We start from the raw sequence: 18943 nt of genomic DNA on the forward strand, positions 1-18943 counted from the left end.
CGTGGAAGTTGTTAATAGTTTGATTATAGTTACAGGAATACATTTTGAAAGCTTAGATCAACAAGCAACATCTAAATGACTTTTGTTTCGGCGTTTTCTAGGCAAGAATACATTCAATTTTAGGCTTCCATCCACTTGATAACTGGTCCAAAAGAGACTCAGAGATTAGATTAATTGGAAGGTGGCATCCATAAATGGGTAGGATTAAGTTTGTCTTCTTTCAGAAGTCACCGTTTTCGTACAAGGGTACTGAAAATTAAAGGCTGTATTTAAAAAAAAAGTCAACGGCTGTCCTGTAGCAAAATGTTCTATGATCTAAGCTCCATTTCCTTTAGAATTCAGACTGAAGTTTTCTTTTCTCTTTTGTCTTTGTTTCATCCTTTCACTCACGTTTTGTTTCTTTTTTTCCGTGTTCTATTCAACGTGTCACGCAACTCGTTAGTTGTGTGAAACCTCTTTCGCATCCAACAGATATTTTGTTTTTCATATTACTTAGCATTTCTTCTTTTTTTCCTGTTTCCTTTTATTTCCTTTTCTTATTTCCCTGTTTGCCATTCTTTTTATTTTAATTTGGACAGAAAAACTTGAAAAGCCATGCAAATTATAATAACCGGAAGTGCTAACTCTTCAAAGTAAAGTCACGCTAATTCCTTATCCGGGACTTTGATACATTATCAGTGACTTCCTCCGGCTGTGCCAAAATTGATTCAATCCTTTCGATTTCTTTCGTCGTGAATTTAGGTTTTTATTTAGTTTACTAGATTTTAGCAGCCCTCTTCTTCATTGCCAAGATGACGAACATTGCACAATGCTTTTGGGTAAGTTGAATGTGGTTAAATTATTTGTCAGTTATGCGTAAGTTTTGCATGCACACTTGTCGCTGATGATTGTGCATGGGAATGTCGATCTAGATCTTCCTGTACATTTTTAAAACGGTGTTCAAAATAGTCGATTGTTCAAGCGTCTGGTGCTCACAAATTTATAAACGAGATCCACCTTTCAAAGTCTCTCCGACTGGAACAATTTGGTTGTGTTGTTAATTCATAATTTACCCGTAACCTATCGTTCGTTCTTTGTTAGAGCTTATAAGCTTATTGCTGCTTATTATGCTGTGCTGTGGACTCGGTGGCGAGGCCTGGGAGGCTGTCTTCGTTCTTCTAGCCTCCTTTGATCTGATTAACTCACAAGTTACATTAACATTGGCTATTTATACACACAGATCAAGTCGTATAAAATGTAATGAACACTGTTAATGATCAACAGAAAACATGTGCACTACTCAAGTAACGTCCTTCCTGGTTTTAATTTTGTCAACTGTCACTTTCAATTTGGGTGAGCTGATATCAATGCCACAATATCCCTTATCACTGATAAACTGGGGAAAACTGATCACCTCAGATTTAATAGTGGTTATTTTAAAAATGTGAAAGTAGCTGAAAGTGGTTCAGTGTACTGAAATCTCGTGATAGTGACATATGTCAATTTGGAAGGCTGAAGTGCAACTGTAGAGGGCTAGATTGAGTGTACAATCGTGTTTTTTCTTAGAAAATTCCTTTTTTTGTGTGTTTCTTCTAACCCTAACCCTAACCCTAAAACCAAATATTTTTACTATGTTCTCCTAAATCAAATTTTTGATTTTTTTTTTTTTCGAATTTATTGGTGTTGAGAAATTCATAATATACATTCAAGTCCAGGTATACACAGATATGTCGACTGAGTATAGCTGGTGCCCAGCAAGTATGACTTGAGGTTCTTCTAGTCAAATTTGTGAGATTTTTGTGTTACCCAGATTTTTGAAGAATTGTTCTGACAATTTCCAAACATTGTTGAAGATGTCTCAAGGTGTTTCAGAACACATTTTTTTTTCAAGATTTAATTGCGAACAAGTTCATGCTCAGTACCACAGTGTGTTTCAACAGAGTTTCATCAAGTGTTTGGAGAACTCATGAAAATTATGGGCAGATTTTTAAGCCTTTTTTTTTTCAAAATCCAGTCCACATGTACATGTATTTACAAAATGTGGGCTGGATTTTTTAATCAGGTGTCATATATTTTATCAATGCAGGGCTGTCAACTCTCCCGGTTAATCCAGGAGTCTCCAGATTTTGAACCGTATCTCCCGGTCTCCATAATCATATTTATGTCTAGGGGTATAGAATGGTCAATCCGAGACTTTGCGAGACTGCAAGACCCTTGTTTAACATTACGAGACCGAGACCCAAACGTTAATATCGAAACCAAGCCCGAGACTTTACCTGTAATAAATCCGAGCCCGAGACTCAAAAATCCTCTTAGCAGATCGAAGTGTTGAAAATATTTCGAGTTTATGGTACGTAACATGACAAAAAACTCCAACGGAAGCCACAACGGAAGCCAGCTAACCTACGAAAAATTGCTTCGGGTCACGTTACAAATATATTTAAGCCAGTCCTTGCATCAAATAACTTGAGTATTCGTTGAAATGTGAATTACCAAGTACTTATTAGCTTTATTAGCCAGGAACACAAATTTAATAAATTAATAATTTAAATAAAATAAACTAAGGCCTTTTTAATGTCACCATAAGCTTCACGTGGCGTAACAGAACTTCACGCCAGCAAATCGAGCTCGGTTAGAAATAACTTCGTTGGTTGAATTGCAGCTTTAGTTTACTGTTTGTGAGATCGCTTGGTTTTTTTAAATATAACGCACTGTGAGTTTTTGACATGGGAGAAGAGTCGGAGAAGGAAGAAAAGACTGGGAAAGTTTTCCAAAAGCGGCGAAAGCGAAAATGTAAGTAATAAATTAGTTTATTATGTACAAAAATACATCAGTTGTACAAAAAACTTCAAAAGGTAGTATATGAATCGCTCAGTTAAAAATTAGCACATGCTTTTCTTGCTCGTTCCGTGATGATTTTGGTTAATATCGGGTGCAATTTTCGAGATTGTGAGACCCAAATTACAAAAATGCGAGACTTCCAGACATTTCAACGTGTAGCGAGCCCGAGATTCCGAGACTCTTGTTTAGAATCCCGAGATTTCGAGACTGGGCGGATATTTTCCGAGACACATGATCTTCGATAGGACCATTCTATACCCCTATGTCTGTAATCTCCAGATTTTGAGGCGGGTCTTCTGGTCTCTATTTGAAGACGTGTGTGGTTGACAGCCCTGCAATGTCTTTGATTGACAGGCATGAGACTAATGTCAAATGACTATACAATACTACTCCATCTCTGAGAAGATAGAGCGATTTGTTGAGTAAAATTTAACAGCCTAGTGAACCGGAGTTCATCTGATGTTCCAAGAAATGTATGTTTGAAGAAAGTCTAACATGTGGTTACTGGTCAACACATTGATTTTCCTTTATGCCACACTAGCAACTTGTCAATTATATTATCATATGACTAGATTACTTACATTGTAACCCTCTGTAACTGATGGAAAACATTAATTTGAATGGGTCAAACAACAAGGATTGAAGTGAGTGAAATGCCTGAAGCTCCAATGATTGCCAGACCCATTATTGACATCAACATCCTCGCTGTTTATTATCCTGTCAACTCTTATGCAATCTATGCAGGCTATAGAAAGTGGCTTTTATACAGTCATTTGCACCTTAAATGCATGATTGTGTAGATTGCAGTCTTTTGTGTCTCTTGAATGTTTTTGTTGTTGGTGTTGTTGTTGTTGTTTACAGCAGTCTTATATATTAATCATATAAATTTAATATCACTTGCATTAAAAATGTAGGCATTTGTTTATAATGTCTTGAAATCATTAATACACTAAATATGTTATAATACACACAGGGCACAGATTTCACTAGCACAGCAGGATTTGATGTACTCTGTAAGCGCATGAGAGATGGGAAACAGATGTGTCAGGATTTTGAGGATTTTATAAAGATGAGGTACTTTATTTATTACATCCTCACTTGATTTATTCATTAAACCTGGATTAAATTCTGCTCTCTCCTAGAAGGGATGTTTTTGTCCTCTATGTGGGGGCTATATCGTTTACATGTTTTACACTCAACTATGCCGTTTTCAAAGAGAAAATTAACCCGTGTGAAGCAGTAAATTGAAAGAATAATTTTTAAGAAGCACTTGACAGTTAAACGGGGGAAATGGGAGAGTTGCCCTGGCAAAAGAATCATGCTTTCTTTGATAGTTGTAGAACCACCACGCGAGGAGGAAATATGGTCATTGATAAGCTAAAATGCACATCACATCACTTTGTCGAATTGATGCTTTAATGCTTCTGGAAATCCACTTCACAAAAAGATTAAAGGTTTGATTGTCAATTTTTACTAAAAGTTTTCATTTCGGGAAGTAACTTGCCTGTTTTTCTTTGTTTTTTGTGTTGTTTTTTTGGTGAAACCTAAGAACAATTTGTATATCTTACACTTTTATTGAAATTACATATTAAACCAGAATAGAAAACGTGAGTCAGGCCCTGTGTGTGGTTGCAATTTCCGGTATAGTGATAAGAAGCTATCTTTGTGACTCAAACTATTCCATCAGCTAGTTTTAAAAATCTGCGAAGCAAATTACAATGGAAATAAATGAGGCCACATTAAGCATCCCACGAAAATGCCATATATTATGTTGTTCCAGAATCTGAGCTAGAAAATCCCTTCCATAGGGTGGGGGGGGGGGGGGGGGTATCTTATGGATATTTTCTGGAACAGCACATTATGCCACTCAGTCTCGTGTTGACCTCTGAACTTTTAACCACAGTAAGCAATTTAATAAAAACTAGAAGTGCTCAATAAACACTAGTTGCCCAGTTTATCCCTACTGAGTGAGATTATGTTTTATGTACTACACTTTTGTGTGAATACAGCTGTACTTAATGATCACTTTCAGTTAATGTCGCTTTAATAGGCCACAGTAATTAATTTTCTTTTGGCTCGACATGTTGCTTGTTGCCTAATACAAAACATTAAATGACAGGACTGCATTTTATTTCATAATTTTAGTCTTGTAAGTTATTATAATAATTGTTATCATCATGGATATTTATAAATTTTTATGCAGTGTTACCACCTGGTCTCATTTAGGGCTGATGTTGAGGAGAAGTATGGGAGGTCTTTGATAAGAATTGCTGAGAGTGCAAAAGGCAAGGAAGAGATTGGGTAAGGTCTCAGATCATTTAATTCATTGTTTATGATTATCAAATCATTTGTGATCGTGAGCTGCTTTATCAATTATTGGTTGTGATGATGACTTGATGATAATGATGATGATGATGATGATGACCGTGGTTACAGAAATGATTTTTGTTGAATTTTTGGGCCTGAGAACATACATGTACGCTTTAGCGAGCCACACATGTTTCGTGTTCAACGCTACAATGTACATGTATGTTTAATAGTAATCCATGTCAGGCCTTTTTGTGGGTGTAGAATCTAAAACAAATTAATACACTTAAATAATTATGTATTAAGTTGTTATTATTACATGCATGATGGTGATAAGAATGTCACTGATGATGTCTAATGATAGCATCATTTACTTATGATTAATTGTATTTATTCCATGTTGTTATTTAGTTAATACCTATTTATTGATTTGCTGTATTATTTTGATATTTTAGGACTCTCAGGGAATCTTGGGAAGTGCTAAAAACAGGTAACTGCTTAAAAAAAATATCACATTTACATATAATTATAAAATACAACAGAGACATGTTTTAATATTAAAATTGCACTTATTTTTACAGAGACTGAAAACATGGGAAAAGCACATATTTCTTTGGCTCGTCAACTTATTGAGCATTTAGAACAAGGTGTCAGGGAATTCAAAGATAAACAGAGGGACCAAAGGAAAAGGGTGGGAATTAATATCTTTATACCATTTTATGCTTGTGTCCATTTACTACATGTAGATTTGCTGAACTTCCTTCTTATATTTCCTCCTTTCCTGTATTAAGTTCTTAGAAGAAGAAAATGGCTTGTTTTAATCATGATTGCTTTTCTTTTTGAAAGGTTGAAGAATCAGTGAAGAGGTCTCAAAGGAATAAGAGGACATGTTTTGACACTACATTAAGGGTATGCATCTGACGAAATGTGTTGTTCCATAATGTATGATCCCCAGGGACTGCTATTTAACATTTCGCATGGGAATGTTACTGTGTACCTAATTAGGCAGTATTTAAGGCTAATTACTAATTAGAACAATTAACTGACCCAATACCATACGAGAAAGTACTGGGCTCAAGACTAACAATAGCCAACTAGCCACAGACTGGTAACATTCAATTTTGGCTAGTGCATACTGTAGGTTTTGCATTTTCTGTAGCCATTTTGGCTGTGAAAATTCACTTGTAAAGCACTTATTAGTACTGGACAGAAAAAAAAGATGAAAATTATTTAGTAATCACAAAAGCAAATCAAGAGAACATTATTTTAAGACCTGCATTCGGATGCTTTTTGTACTGCATGTCTATATAGAGTTAATTAAGGCTTTTCATGTAGGGTCTTGACAATTTGCGAGCCAGCGAGCCATGCGAGGCAGACGTGCGAGGCACTCAGAATAGCCTAAAAAACACTCCGGATAGCCTGAATAGCACTCAGGTTAGCTTAAGTAGCTCCCCGTTTAGCTTAATGGTTAGCATTTATGTCGGGGGTTGTTCGTGCCTCGCAAGCCCCGCATGTTTGGCTCGCATGGCTCGCACATTTGGCTCGCATGGCTCGCACGTTTGGCTCGCTGGCTCGCACATTGGCCACACTCTTTCATGTAAGCTGGTAAACTCAAACTTTCAAATCGCAAATAATGCAATGTGCAGTTCCAAAAAATATCCCTACTTCCCCCACTGAAGGTTTTTTTTTGCACCCCCCATCCCCCCAGAAAATTCCAGTTTAGCTTCATACTTTGCTTAGAAAATTTTTGACTTTTAAGACCCCCCTCCCCCTAGTAATTTCCGATGACCTTCCATGGGGCAGGTATGGATTTTTTCTGGAACTGCACAATTTGCAAACAGTGAAAAACCTTCACAGGTGTGGTACTATTATTCCTTATATTATTTAATTACACATCTAATAAAAAATGTCTTACACCCTCCGGCCCACTTCCCTCTGCATAAAACAAATTGGTGAAACTGCAGCTAGTGAAATTATTGCCTTTTGGCTTAGTGAAATCATAAGGGTTGTTTCTAGCTGCTGGGCTAACTAGTGAGCTAAAAAGTTTTAAATTGTTGAGCCCTGGAAAGGATTCTGTACATATTTTAGATAGTTACTTTGTAGAATAATAATATACACAACATTCCTTGAGATTTGCAAATGATTTATACATGATTGTACTTTTTTTGAGAAGAATAATGTGAAAATGCAGGCCATTACTACAGTAGTTTGCAAGATTACCATCTGTAATTATTATTAATGTTAAACTTAATTGTTACTGTTTACTGACGTTGGCTTTCCTTATTTTGATGATTTTAAAATGCTCAGAATAAAAAGATTTATGAACAAAAGTGTCGTGAGGTTGATACTGCAGAGGATGCTCTCAGAAAATCAGTATCACTTGTCAGCAAAGATGAGGAAAAGGTCAGCTTATTAAATTAATTAATTTCACTAATTTTAATTAGAAGTTGTGTACCATTTTTGTATTTTTTTTAGTGATGACAATCAAGGAATTACATGTAAGTTGTTTACCATTTTTGTATTTTTTTTTAGTGATGACAATCAAGGCATTAAATTTCTTTTCAGATTTTTCCATACACTGTACATGTAGATCAAAACTGATTTTAATAATATTAATTTTGTCCTTTAAAAAGGTGTTAATAATAATTTATTAATCACTTGAAGTTGTACATGTTTTACACCACTGGATATGTTGTAGTTTGAAATGAATATTTTCATGTTAAAATGACTTCAACCTAGTTTGAATTTTACTCTCTTTGTTTCCAAAATATGAATATGATTAGGAGACAAAGGAGAATAAAAATCAAACTACATGTAAGTTCAAATCATTTTAACCCGAAATTCATTTTAAACTACCAGTTGCTCCAAAACAGTGGCTGCAATATCGTTATTGATATTGTGGTGCAATTTTGTGCAATCTTCATTGATGTGCATGTGTAATGGTGTTTGTAGATGTAGGGACATTAAAAATTACCCCAGTTAAACCCTGATAATTTTACTGCCAACAAAAAGAACTTCCATCATTTTCTTCAAACAGTTTGGATTATAACAATATGTTATGTGGCTTCAAACAGTGACAGTGCAGTGAACTATTGGAACAATAAAGTCAGATCTGAATAACAACTATTATTAAAAACTGAATCATTGTATAATGCAATTCGAGGGATTTGATTGGCTTAGCGGCCATGGTATATGAGCAATTATACCATGGCCGAGAAATGGCGACCATTAAATTGTCTTCTGGTTGTTCTTGCACAGCGAAATCAGTAAGATCTAGCAATATTTCTTGATTGTTTTTAATAAAACAATTATTCCACTTGCGCTTGTTGGATATGAGATGATTATAGCCAACTCGGCGCTACGCGCCTCGTTGGCTATCTATCATCTCATATCCAACGCGCGCTCATGGAATAATTGTTAACTATATTATAGTAATTAAATATAGTATTAGTCTAAGGTACATGTAGTATTCCTTTTGGTAGCCCACACAGCTAAAGCTTAGTTGTAACCTGCTCTGAAGTATGAAGCAACTAGGAATACTTGGATCATTACTATTCGCTGCATAGCAGGATGTGGGCCAGTTTACCCAGCCCAAGCAATTTCTTAGGGTGCGTTTCTTTGGGAAAATGTGAATCCGGATTTTTGATCCAAGATCATTCAGATCATGGTGTATCAAAGGAACCGACGAATCCACTCTGGACCCAGGATTCTTTGGTTCCTTTGATGCACTATGATTCCAGTGATCTTGGATAAAAAATCCGGATTTGGATTTTCCCAAAGGAACGCACCCTTAGTATGGTTTGCTTGTATCTATTGTACAATTAGGATCATAGCCAGGAATACATACTTATATGGCGCCAAATCGATACTTGCTCATGGTGCTTTAAAGAAGGATTGGAATATCAAGTTAAAAACTAAAATTATCTTATCTCTTGTTTTCTTTTTTCTAAATACAAAAATCACTATTTATTAAAAGCCATTTTAAAAAGATAAGTTTTCAAACTAGAACTGCAAAGTCTTAAATCCAAAGGTAGAGTGTTAAACCAACATGGCTGCCAGTGCTTGAATTGTTTTAAGTTTTCTTTCAGTTTATGTGTTCCACTACGTATGGTTTGGAAATGGAAATTGGGAATGGGTATTGTCAATGATTTTGCTTTTTTTCAAAAAGTGGATGTCCTTAGTACACCGGAGTGTCCTTGTGGCTAAAAACTGTGATGGAACAGCAAAGAAAACAATGATAATTAGAGTAAACTGAGAGTACTGGGAGAGAAATTTAGGCATATGCACGGCCTTTTACTCAATAAGTAGTCAAAAAAGAATCTAAAAGTATTTGATTTATCTGGGCTGTGATTTCTAGTTTTTAGTTTTTAGCTTAGTTTAATATATGTATCTTTAATTAGACATATTTACGTTTTTTTTTCTATTATTTCTGTAATTAAGTCTAATTTCAAAGATTTGTAAATAATTAAGTAATTCAGCCTTTAGGCTGCGAAGTGATTTTTAAAAATAAACTAAACTATCTTGCACATTGGAGATTTATATTAATACACATTTCAAGCGGTCAGCTCTCAGAGCTGAGTCACGGCTTGAAATGTGAAGGTGGTAGACAATAAGAGTCGTATTGTACAGTGTACGTACAGTGTACATGGCCTCACTGTGTCAGGCCATAAGTATTAAATTAATTCATAATGAAAAAATATAAATATGATAATTGTACATACATGTATTTTATAGATTATGTTTTGTTTCTCCTTAAACAGCTGAGATTAAAACTTGGAAAAGCAAAAACAGCAGTTGAACAAGCAGGTAAAGGTTTGACCAATAATATAACGTATGATTATCTTTGCATCCATTCATGATACATCATTCCATTGTTATCTTTTGTTTGGAACGCAGCACTTCTTTTAGTCATTACAATCTTTCCAAGTATCTTTCCTTGGATCTTATTACTGTCTTGGAAGGTTATCAGTTACTTATGTATAGATTAAAAAATAAATGAAGAACCGTAGCAGAGACCTTAACAAACGTAATCAGCTTAATTGTTAAGTTAAATATTGGTCAAACAGATCATTGAAGCTCCCACGAGTAATGACCACCACACGCTGTCTGTTAATGCTTTTTTTATTGTTCATTGCTGCATTGTAACATTTCTTTTTTTTTTTCCAGACACAGCTTACCAGAATTCAGTTCGCACTCTTGAAGATGCGCGGGTGATTTGGGAAAAGGAAATGGAACAATGCTGCGATGTAAGTATTGTGTTAAGTTGGTTGAAGGTGAAGGTTTTCACCCAAACAAGTTGCAGCAAATTAGGTGGAATCTTGTCCCGCGTGTCTTGGCTTTTCTGTTTTTGTCATTTTTGTTTGTCCTTCGTTTGCCCTTTGTTGGTATTTTCGGGGCTTAGGGGGAGGGGGTGGGACGCTTTTTGATATGTGAAATAACCCCTAGCGCTTTTTCATGTATGTATGTTTCCCGCAACACTGTAAGGTATATCCTTGTCAACACTGGTTATCAAGTTTCTAGAGTTTGGCTGTGGCTGAATGGTCATTGAGAGTTTTGGTCCATAAAGTAGATTGCCTTCCAGCTTTCACTGTATTCTAAGACACCTACATGTACCTTCAAACGGCTTTACGTTAAAGCAACCCTAGGACTCTTTCATGCATTCAGTATCTTCCAGCTGTTCCACTGGTCGTGGGACATGTGTACAACTTCTTCCTTGGAACTATGTTCTTCATTTACTGCAAACTAAAGGTTTCAATTTCCTTTTTGGCAATTGCAAGTTCGCGGGTTTGAGTATCACACAAACCGCTTTTTAAACAGTCATCATGGAAATCACCACCATCACCATATCAAATGTGTGTACTAATATTAATTTTATCCTATGCCATAGAGAATACAGCCAATCAGAGAAGCTAGAAACCCGTTACATATTCTGCGGTATGCAACGGGCAGTATTCCACGAAAAATTCCTGGCGTTTCTCGCGGCGTACAAAGGCTTTTATACATTTAATGAGCAGTACCTATTTATGTTTTTAATTTTTTTTGATCACAATTCTGTTCTTTCAAGAAACGTTGCCAATCGGTTGAACATTTTTACTGTTAAAGCATTTTAAAAAGAATGACGTTTTGTGTTAATTCAATTTTGACTTGCCTGCTACTATCAAGGTAGCTTTTTCTCTTGGGGGTGGGGGGGGGGGGGTGGCAATGAGTTGTTACGTAACCGGTGTTTCGAAAATCGCCCCTATTACGGCTGTACTGTCAATCAGAGTGAGTGTTACGTAATCAAAATTATTCATTTCAAACAGCTATTTCAAAGTCTGGAGGAAGAAAGAATCGCGTTTTTACGGAATGCAATGTGGGTGTACACTAACACAACTTCGCTGAACTGCGTTAAGGTGGATGAGGTAAGAGGAGCATGCGCAGAATCTGATAACCCTTAATTGTAAAAGCACTAGCGTTTCTGCCATCACAGGCTTAAATGGCTGTGTCGGTTTCTAAATATTATGTTCTGGGCTCTTACAGCGGATCAAAATGAATCGAATATTAACGCGGTACTCCGCTCTGCCTTTGTTTTGTTGATCGGAGTTTTGCGAGGGTGGTTTTACTTTAAGTTTAATTCCCTCAAGTATAGTATATAAATAATAGCAACTTCCTATTGCTCTAAAGTTCATTAAACTCCGAGCTCCACCACACCCCTGCCTCCCCCAACCCCGCGCGTCCCATTTTTTTCCTTCTTCTGAAAAAAAAAAAAAAAAAAAGAAAGAAAAAAAGAGAAACATTTTTAGGGTGCGCTCGATTAACCCTATTCCAGAATAGGGAATACAATGATGACGTTTTTTTTTTTTCTCGTTAGAGGTTTTAGAGTTGCTGAAGTACAAAATGGCTCTTAAATTATCATGTGTCAGCGAATGTTTGCAGGAATGTCGTCCCAAATTTACTTAAAAGAGAAATCTAACATTGTCCGCATATTTTAATTCCAGAATACGGTCAATCGAATGCAACCTTATGAGAGAATAAATAAATAACTTTAATAGTAACATCCTCGTGAGGTTTTTCAGGAACTATTTACAAACTATTTCCAATTTATAAAAGCAAAAATGACAATAAAAACTCGAAATCACAATTTATGTTGGTATTTTACTAAAATTTAAAGCTTATGAAGGAAATGTCTGCCTCAATAGTGTGTCTTTCAGGGTGCGTTTGAAAGATGCCAATGAGGCACTTTGCCTAAGTTCATTATGCAAGTTATTCCATATGTAGGCCCCTCTATAGGAAAATGTGCGCTGGCCTATAGCCGTTCTGTATAGCGGAATCTGCAAAGAGTTCCGTGTACGAGTGTTACGAGTATGTATATTTGAGCGCTTGGTAAACTTGCTCGTTAAGTATTGAGGCGCAAGATCGTTCTGACATTTAAAGGTCAGAACGGAGTCTCTATAGAATAATTGTTCTTTAACAGGAAGCCAGTTTAGCTCTCGAAGCAAACGTGTTACGTGGTCAAACTTCCTAGAGTTTGTTACGATCTTGCTGGCAAAATTCTGAATAGATTGTAATCTGTTTATATTCTGGAGTGTAGTATTAGACCATACAGATGAGCAGTAAAGCATCTTGCTAAAAACTAATGATGTTATTAACAACTCTAGTGTTTCCTTGTCGAAGCTCCTTTTGACTCTATTTATTTGGCAGAGCTTTGCGAAACAAGATGACACTACACATGAAATATGGTGATCGTAGGTCAGATGGGGGTCAAGAAAGACTCCCAAGTCCTTGGCAGAGTCTGTTGGCTTATGCTGTTGCGCGCTGCAAAGATTTCATGGCATTATTGGTTTTAGTAAAATCTCTGTAAGATAGTAAAAGAAGAAAGCAATACGAAAACGAAGCAAGACTTAAGAAGGGAAAAACAACGTTCAAGTGTATCTTCCCGATCCGACAATTTGATCATCTACACATTTGATCATATACACATGCTAATTTGCGCCATACAAATATTAATTATTATTATTATTATAAAGATAAATTATGCGTTGTTTACTTTTCGCCAGGTCACTTCGCTCGCACACCAAAGTAATTAACTGCTCGAAAAGTTGCATTAAAATTCCCTTGCACTGTCTGGAAGCTAGATCCAGCCAACACGGTTTACTCATTTATACTGAAAGTTTACGCTACACATTTACACAGATTTGCGAGGAGGTGAGGAAAAGCCTTGAACTCTGCGCAGTGGATTCAGACATTCATCTGTTTATTAGCATGAAGCAAACTGGCTCAGAACGACCAGGTTAGTTCTCTTAGCTGAACTAGAACTGCATAACTTCGGTTCGTTTAAGGAGGCTTTTAAGTGGGGGATGGTGGTGGGGGGATTTTAAGTTGTCAGCCAGAAACTTATACATGAACGTTGATGTTTACACCCCCCCCCCCCCCCCCCACCCTCGCCGGGCATTAATTGACGTTGTCTTGTAACAATGTGGTACATGCTGATGTGAATGAGTCACGGGTGATGTTTATGTTTTTCTTCTCATTGGCCGGAAACAGTGGCGTAAGTTGGTCAATGGCAGCCATTCACAGCACATGCTGACGGCACTGTACTTAATAGCCCATGGTTGTGTGCGCAGTGACCTGGCCAATGCGTGGAAGTGAGGCTTGAGTTGAGTTTGTTTTGATACAAACCTTGTACTTTCTACAGGTTAGTTTTGAAATATAAACCGAACTATCGTATAAGTTTGTTTGTACTTTTTTTCCCTGCAGCTCGAATAGAATATGAGAACTTTTACATGACACAGTCATCACAGAAAGTGTTGTCACCAAGCAGTGGTGTAAATATCAGTGTTCCAGTGCCTGGGACATTCCAGCATTCCAAGGACACAAGCATGGCCCAGCCAGCTGGCACCCCCAAAACAGGGAGAAACCGGCCACAGATACCAATCCCTGACATTCCAGCTCAAGGTGAGACAATATAGAGGGCATTGTTCACACACTTACACACACTAATCCAATCTTTGGTAGGTTGAAGATACCCAGCATTTTTAACATTTATAAACACCAAGTCTCTTGCTTCATTTTCCTCCACATACAGAAGCTCCTGCCCACTCCTCTATCATCTCTATTCGTGTTTAACTCTGATTATCATCAATACTTCACTAGACAAAAAGACACCTTACATCTTCATTCTCATAAACACTCTTTTGCACTTCGTGTACAAGGCCCTCAAATTTGGAATGACATCCCTCTTTCCTTACGTAATTCGCTTACTATCTCGAATTATAGACAAAAACGTAGATATTACTTCCAATTAGTTTCTTCCAATCATTGTGAATTCATATGTCTTTTTGAACTCTCGTACACACGGCTTAGCTTAATTTGATAATTTAATTAATTTTAGTTGTTATTATTATCATTATTACAGCTATTACTATTATTAATATTAAAATTTATTTATTGTAAAGTAATGGCATCATCTTGATCAATCTCCTGTATGACTTGTGCCATATAAGCCCCTGGCTTCTTTATCTTAATATCGATTTTTTAGTTATTACTGTCCACTCTCTCGTGTTATATTATTTTGAATAAAGAGAAAACTGACCTATTTTATTTTCGGGATGAGTGCAAAAGCGTTACATTCTCTTCTCGATAACAAGGCTACAGGATACGGTTCACTTTCAGGAACGTTTGAGCGGGACAATCGTCCGTGACCCGCAAGGGTACTCCACGAACCCTTGAATCCGAGCTTGTTTTAGAAGACGTTTTGCCCTTCGCAAAGCCTTGATGTTAGAAAGACAGACAATTCTTGATGTTCATCCTCCCTAGTGCTTTCTGTACATGTTATCAGCTGAAATATCGATGAAAGAACCCAATTTGCAGTTGTAGGCACTGCTGTAAATCGCGCGATGTTCCATCGCGTGTGACAATTGCGCTTGCGCATATCTGTTCGCTCTCGGATCACTCGTCCTTTTTTTTTGTTTGTTTGTTTCTTGTTGTTGTTGTTTATTTGTTTTTCGGAAATTCTGTTCCCGTTAATTCTGTTATTCCTAAGCCGGACTAACAATAACACGAATGGTTTCAACAGAATGCACCCAGAATTAGGCCCGATTACCTCTCGCTGTTCGAGAAATGAGCCCACGCTCACTCCCTCTCGTGGAGGAACAAAGACTGGACTCGAGAGAGTGGCGGAAATCGAGCCTAACCCAGAATGAGACCGCATTTCTCGTGCCAGGCGCAGAAAACGAGTACAAAGTATAAAGAGTACCAAGATCAAGAACTCTGAAGAGAGCGTAAAGTACACACACTTTGTTCTCATACGCGGATAAAATTAATAAGGATAAATGTTGAAACTAAGCATAATGGAAGTGTATTCTGTCTGCTACTTTCACGCTTCTGAACAGAAAATTTACGGATTTTCCGTCTGTGCAAAAATCATTGCAGCCCGTGATGCGTCTTGGTTGAGCTGACATGGGCTTTTTAATTTAAGTGGCCTAAATTGCAGATTCCTTAATATTCAATGCACAATGTAAACGTTTATGCCTTTTTTGAAAAGTTCCATTGACAACCGAAACGTATCCTGCGGAAAGTGTGTCAGGCAAAGAAGTAATCACCAGTAAAAGACGACATCATACACCGAATTCATAAAGATGGCCGCCACGCGGGACCTAGCACCAGTGCGAAGTATTTTAGGACAGCCTTAAAATCAACAGTGGCTTCCGATGCGAAGAAATCGAATTGTAATGTAAATAGTTGTGTTCCATTGCGTAACCAAAAAGGAACGGTCGGTCCAGAGGGGCAAAAGGTAGGATTTTTTAGGTTAATACGGAGAGACGAAGCCGACTACTTTAAAGTTAAAGATACAACTTAAGTCTGCTCTTTGCACTTCGAATCGAGTGAAATCAAGAAAGGATTTGGTGTCCTAAAATGCCTCGACTCCGTGTTGTTCTAACCCGCCCCAGGCTCAATACCGTGCGGCCATCTTTATGGATTCGGTGTATAGTGTCCACAACCAGACAAACTATAAATGAGGAAGCTTGTGATGACAGTGTTTGAGTTGAAATGTTTCAAAAGGCAGTTAGTACGATGCAACTGTAAAGCTGTCGTTTCTTTTTCTAATCGTGACTCGCATTTCTGAGCCTGTGAGTATTGTATTGGAAAATATATGTTCTCAAACTCAATAATTCATCAAGAGAAAACAACGAAAATTACTACTGTGATCGTGCTTTGGATATGTGTTCCTAATTACCATAAAATTTTGCCAACTTGGGCCTTGAATTTCTCCAAGAATTATTGATCTTTTGACAATCCATGTCAAACACTCGAAATTGTGTATCATCAGATATCCAAACACCTTGAAGTCGTTTAAAATATCTCGCCTGCGCCTCGCTTTTGTCAACCTACTTCTCAGTGTTTGTATATCTGATGAAACACGCCTTCTCGTGTTTAATTTATTACGTAAACTCAGGAGGCTGCAATCATGAAAACGTGGACTATGGACTCGCAGTTTAAAAGTTCTCGTTCCAGCATTAATGACCCCAGACAGGGAATCGTTCGTACTCCAAGAAGCCCCTTCTTAACGTTTGCATTGCACCATTAATTGCAATAATTGTTTGTTTTAGAACCAGATGATTCAATGTATTCAACTGTAGCCCAGACAAGCAGACCCACCGATTCAACCTCCCGACAACCCAAGGAACACTTTTGTCGCGCTTGCTTTGATTACGACGCACAAGGTGCGCAGGAATTATCTTTCAAAGCTGGCGATCTCATCAAGCTTCATTACAAAGAAGATTCCACGTGGTGGTGTGGAGAAGTTCACGGGAAAAAGGGGATGTTTCCAAAAGATTTTGTAGACTTAATTCACTGATGTTCAGGAAATAGAAATACTTTAGGACGGTGCCTACTTTTGTTCCTACTCACAGGTTCTGCGCATCTCGAGATACTCGGGTTTCGTATGGGCGGTGCCTACTAATAGAGGGATATTATTGCGCGGTTTAAAAATATGCGGTAAAAGCAAAACTTAGAAAGTGCTTTTGGTGTCCAAAAAGATAACTGGAGGTAATCATGCGTATGCGTTGTTTTTTACTGCTTTTCAAATATTCGATTCTTAATTATCTCTGAAAAAAAAAAAAAAAAATGTCCCGCTACCCCCAATATTCTTTCTGGATTCCAGAAATCCAATGTGATGATTTGAAATAACCAAATAGTAATGTGTTCCCGGGGTTATTAACGTCGGTCCAACCTTTTAACGCTTAAAAGTTATAACTGAGTTTAACTGTGGAACTGGCCATTCATATACCGGCTAGGTCGTGTTAGATCACAAACTAGAGAACATAATTCGTGAATCCGTATATTTATATAGTTAGTAAATTTGTATTTGATAGTGTTCTTGACATGCTGGGCTTCATAGAAGTGACTGGCAGTCAGCGAAATTTCCCTATCATAAGAAAAAAAAACTATTTTAACATTTATTTCCATTTTCTATGCTTTTTTGTGTCTGGTTTATCTGTCTGTCTGTCTGTCTGTTTCTTGGTCTCGCTTATGGTATTTGGAGGACAGCTTATTGTTTCCCATCAGCTATTCCAATGCCATCTTCAATACCACGTTTTAGTCTCGGAGGTTCTTACGGGGGACCAGAGATACGAATACGGTGCATATGATGTGAGGTCGGGAAGGACTATTCGGTTAGGCTAGCTCCTATTCTCACTTGTCTGTTTACAAGAAAAAATGAAATGTCCCTAATAGGAGAAGGAATTGGCAAGGGAAAGTCATCATTTGAAGAAAGTGTCATAAACATTTTAAGTAAGCTTATGCAAGTGCTTTTGATAATAAAGCTTTATGGATTTCATTACAATAGTAAAGAATGTAAGACAGGTTAAAAAGATATTACTCAGTGGCATCTTGTATCATGAAAAGCCAGTGAAGAGAAATTCGATTGCGATACAAAATATCTGATATTCTTCAATAATTCAGAGGATATTATAGAAATTCTTAATTTTAAGCGTCGTCTTTTATAGTTATAGTTGGTGTGCATTATACAGCTGATAACATTAACCAGCTTGAAATACAAGTGTGTTTAACAGCAATAAATGATATATATTTTCGTGACCAGCGTGTTTTGCAATGCTCCTGTCTCTTCTCTGCGTTAACTATGTGAAGCTTGAAGATCGTATTAAGTCTATTAAAAACCCGAATCTGTCCGAAATTCACTGACCTGCTACAGTAAGCCTAGTCCGTTGGCGAGCTGGGTTTGTTATACATGGACAAATGCTTCACATGTCACTCTGTTGAGTAATGTTAAGTAAGACATACAAACAACAGCTACTAGTCTCCCTCGCAGTCTTTCTTTGTCTCGTCACGCAACGCTCCTCGAGTGAAGCGTTGTGTGACAAGATAAGTAGACTAAACGACAACAAGCTGGTTTCTATGTTGGTTGTTATTTCAACAGATTAACGGAACAAGCAGGTACATATTTTCCCTGTACAAGGTATGATAAAGTGGTTATGGCAAGTGTCCTTAGTGGGGACCGCCTTTGCTTGTTTAGGGTAAATGTGGGCTACACATTACACTAGCATCCGATGAGCCCTTGAAACAACATTTATCGGCTGGGACATGGATATTTCATTAGCAAGAAGCCAATATGGCTAGTTAACCAAGACCAGGGGTGGATATGCAATTAACGTACCATCTTTAAGGGTGAAGGATTGGGGGCACAAACTTGGGCGTCAAAACTTTTTCGCAGTTAAGTCGGGGCTGGCTGAGTACAGCAGACAATTTCCTTGGTACATCAAGAATGTAACCCGGTAAATGAAGCATGCTTGAATTTGCCGTAGGTGTATATTTAAAT

The 18943-nt window shown here is 37.3% G+C and overlaps 1 protein-coding gene across 2 annotated transcripts in view; it reads left to right on the forward strand.

Annotated features, from left to right (window-relative positions):
- Positions 1 to 662: 662 nt before the first annotated feature.
- Positions 663 to 18943, forward strand: part of LOC146474632 (proline-serine-threonine phosphatase-interacting protein 2-like) — a 96345-nt gene continuing 78064 nt past the window's right edge. Inside the window, exons 1-13 of one of the 2 annotated variants that reach the window (XM_085116368.1) lie at positions 663 to 818; positions 3794 to 3894; positions 5047 to 5121; positions 5583 to 5617; positions 5709 to 5818; positions 5974 to 6036; positions 7435 to 7530; positions 9888 to 9933; positions 10294 to 10373; positions 11430 to 11528; positions 13300 to 13396; positions 13864 to 14061; positions 16716 to 17179. In XM_085116368.1, coding sequence (XP_084972494.1) covers positions 792 to 818; positions 3794 to 3894; positions 5047 to 5121; positions 5583 to 5617; positions 5709 to 5818; positions 5974 to 6036; positions 7435 to 7530; positions 9888 to 9933; positions 10294 to 10373; positions 11430 to 11528; positions 13300 to 13396; positions 13864 to 14061; positions 16716 to 16963 — 1275 coding nt within the window. In that variant the 5' untranslated portion in view covers positions 663 to 791 and the 3' untranslated portion in view covers positions 16964 to 17179. Of the gene's footprint in view, positions 819 to 3793; positions 3895 to 5046; positions 5122 to 5582; positions 5618 to 5708; positions 5819 to 5973; positions 6037 to 7434; positions 7531 to 9887; positions 9934 to 10293; positions 10374 to 11429; positions 11529 to 13299; positions 13397 to 13863; positions 14062 to 16715; positions 17180 to 18943 lie in introns of those variants that run through there. The other variant, XR_014866029.1, reaches the window with a different exon arrangement.

The sequence above is a fragment of the Pavona decussata genome, unplaced genomic scaffold, assembly GCF_977016875.1.
Source record: "Pavona decussata unplaced genomic scaffold, jaPavDecu1.1 SCAFFOLD_87, whole genome shotgun sequence".
In the NCBI taxonomy this organism is placed as follows: domain Eukaryota; kingdom Metazoa; phylum Cnidaria; class Anthozoa; order Scleractinia; family Agariciidae; genus Pavona; species Pavona decussata.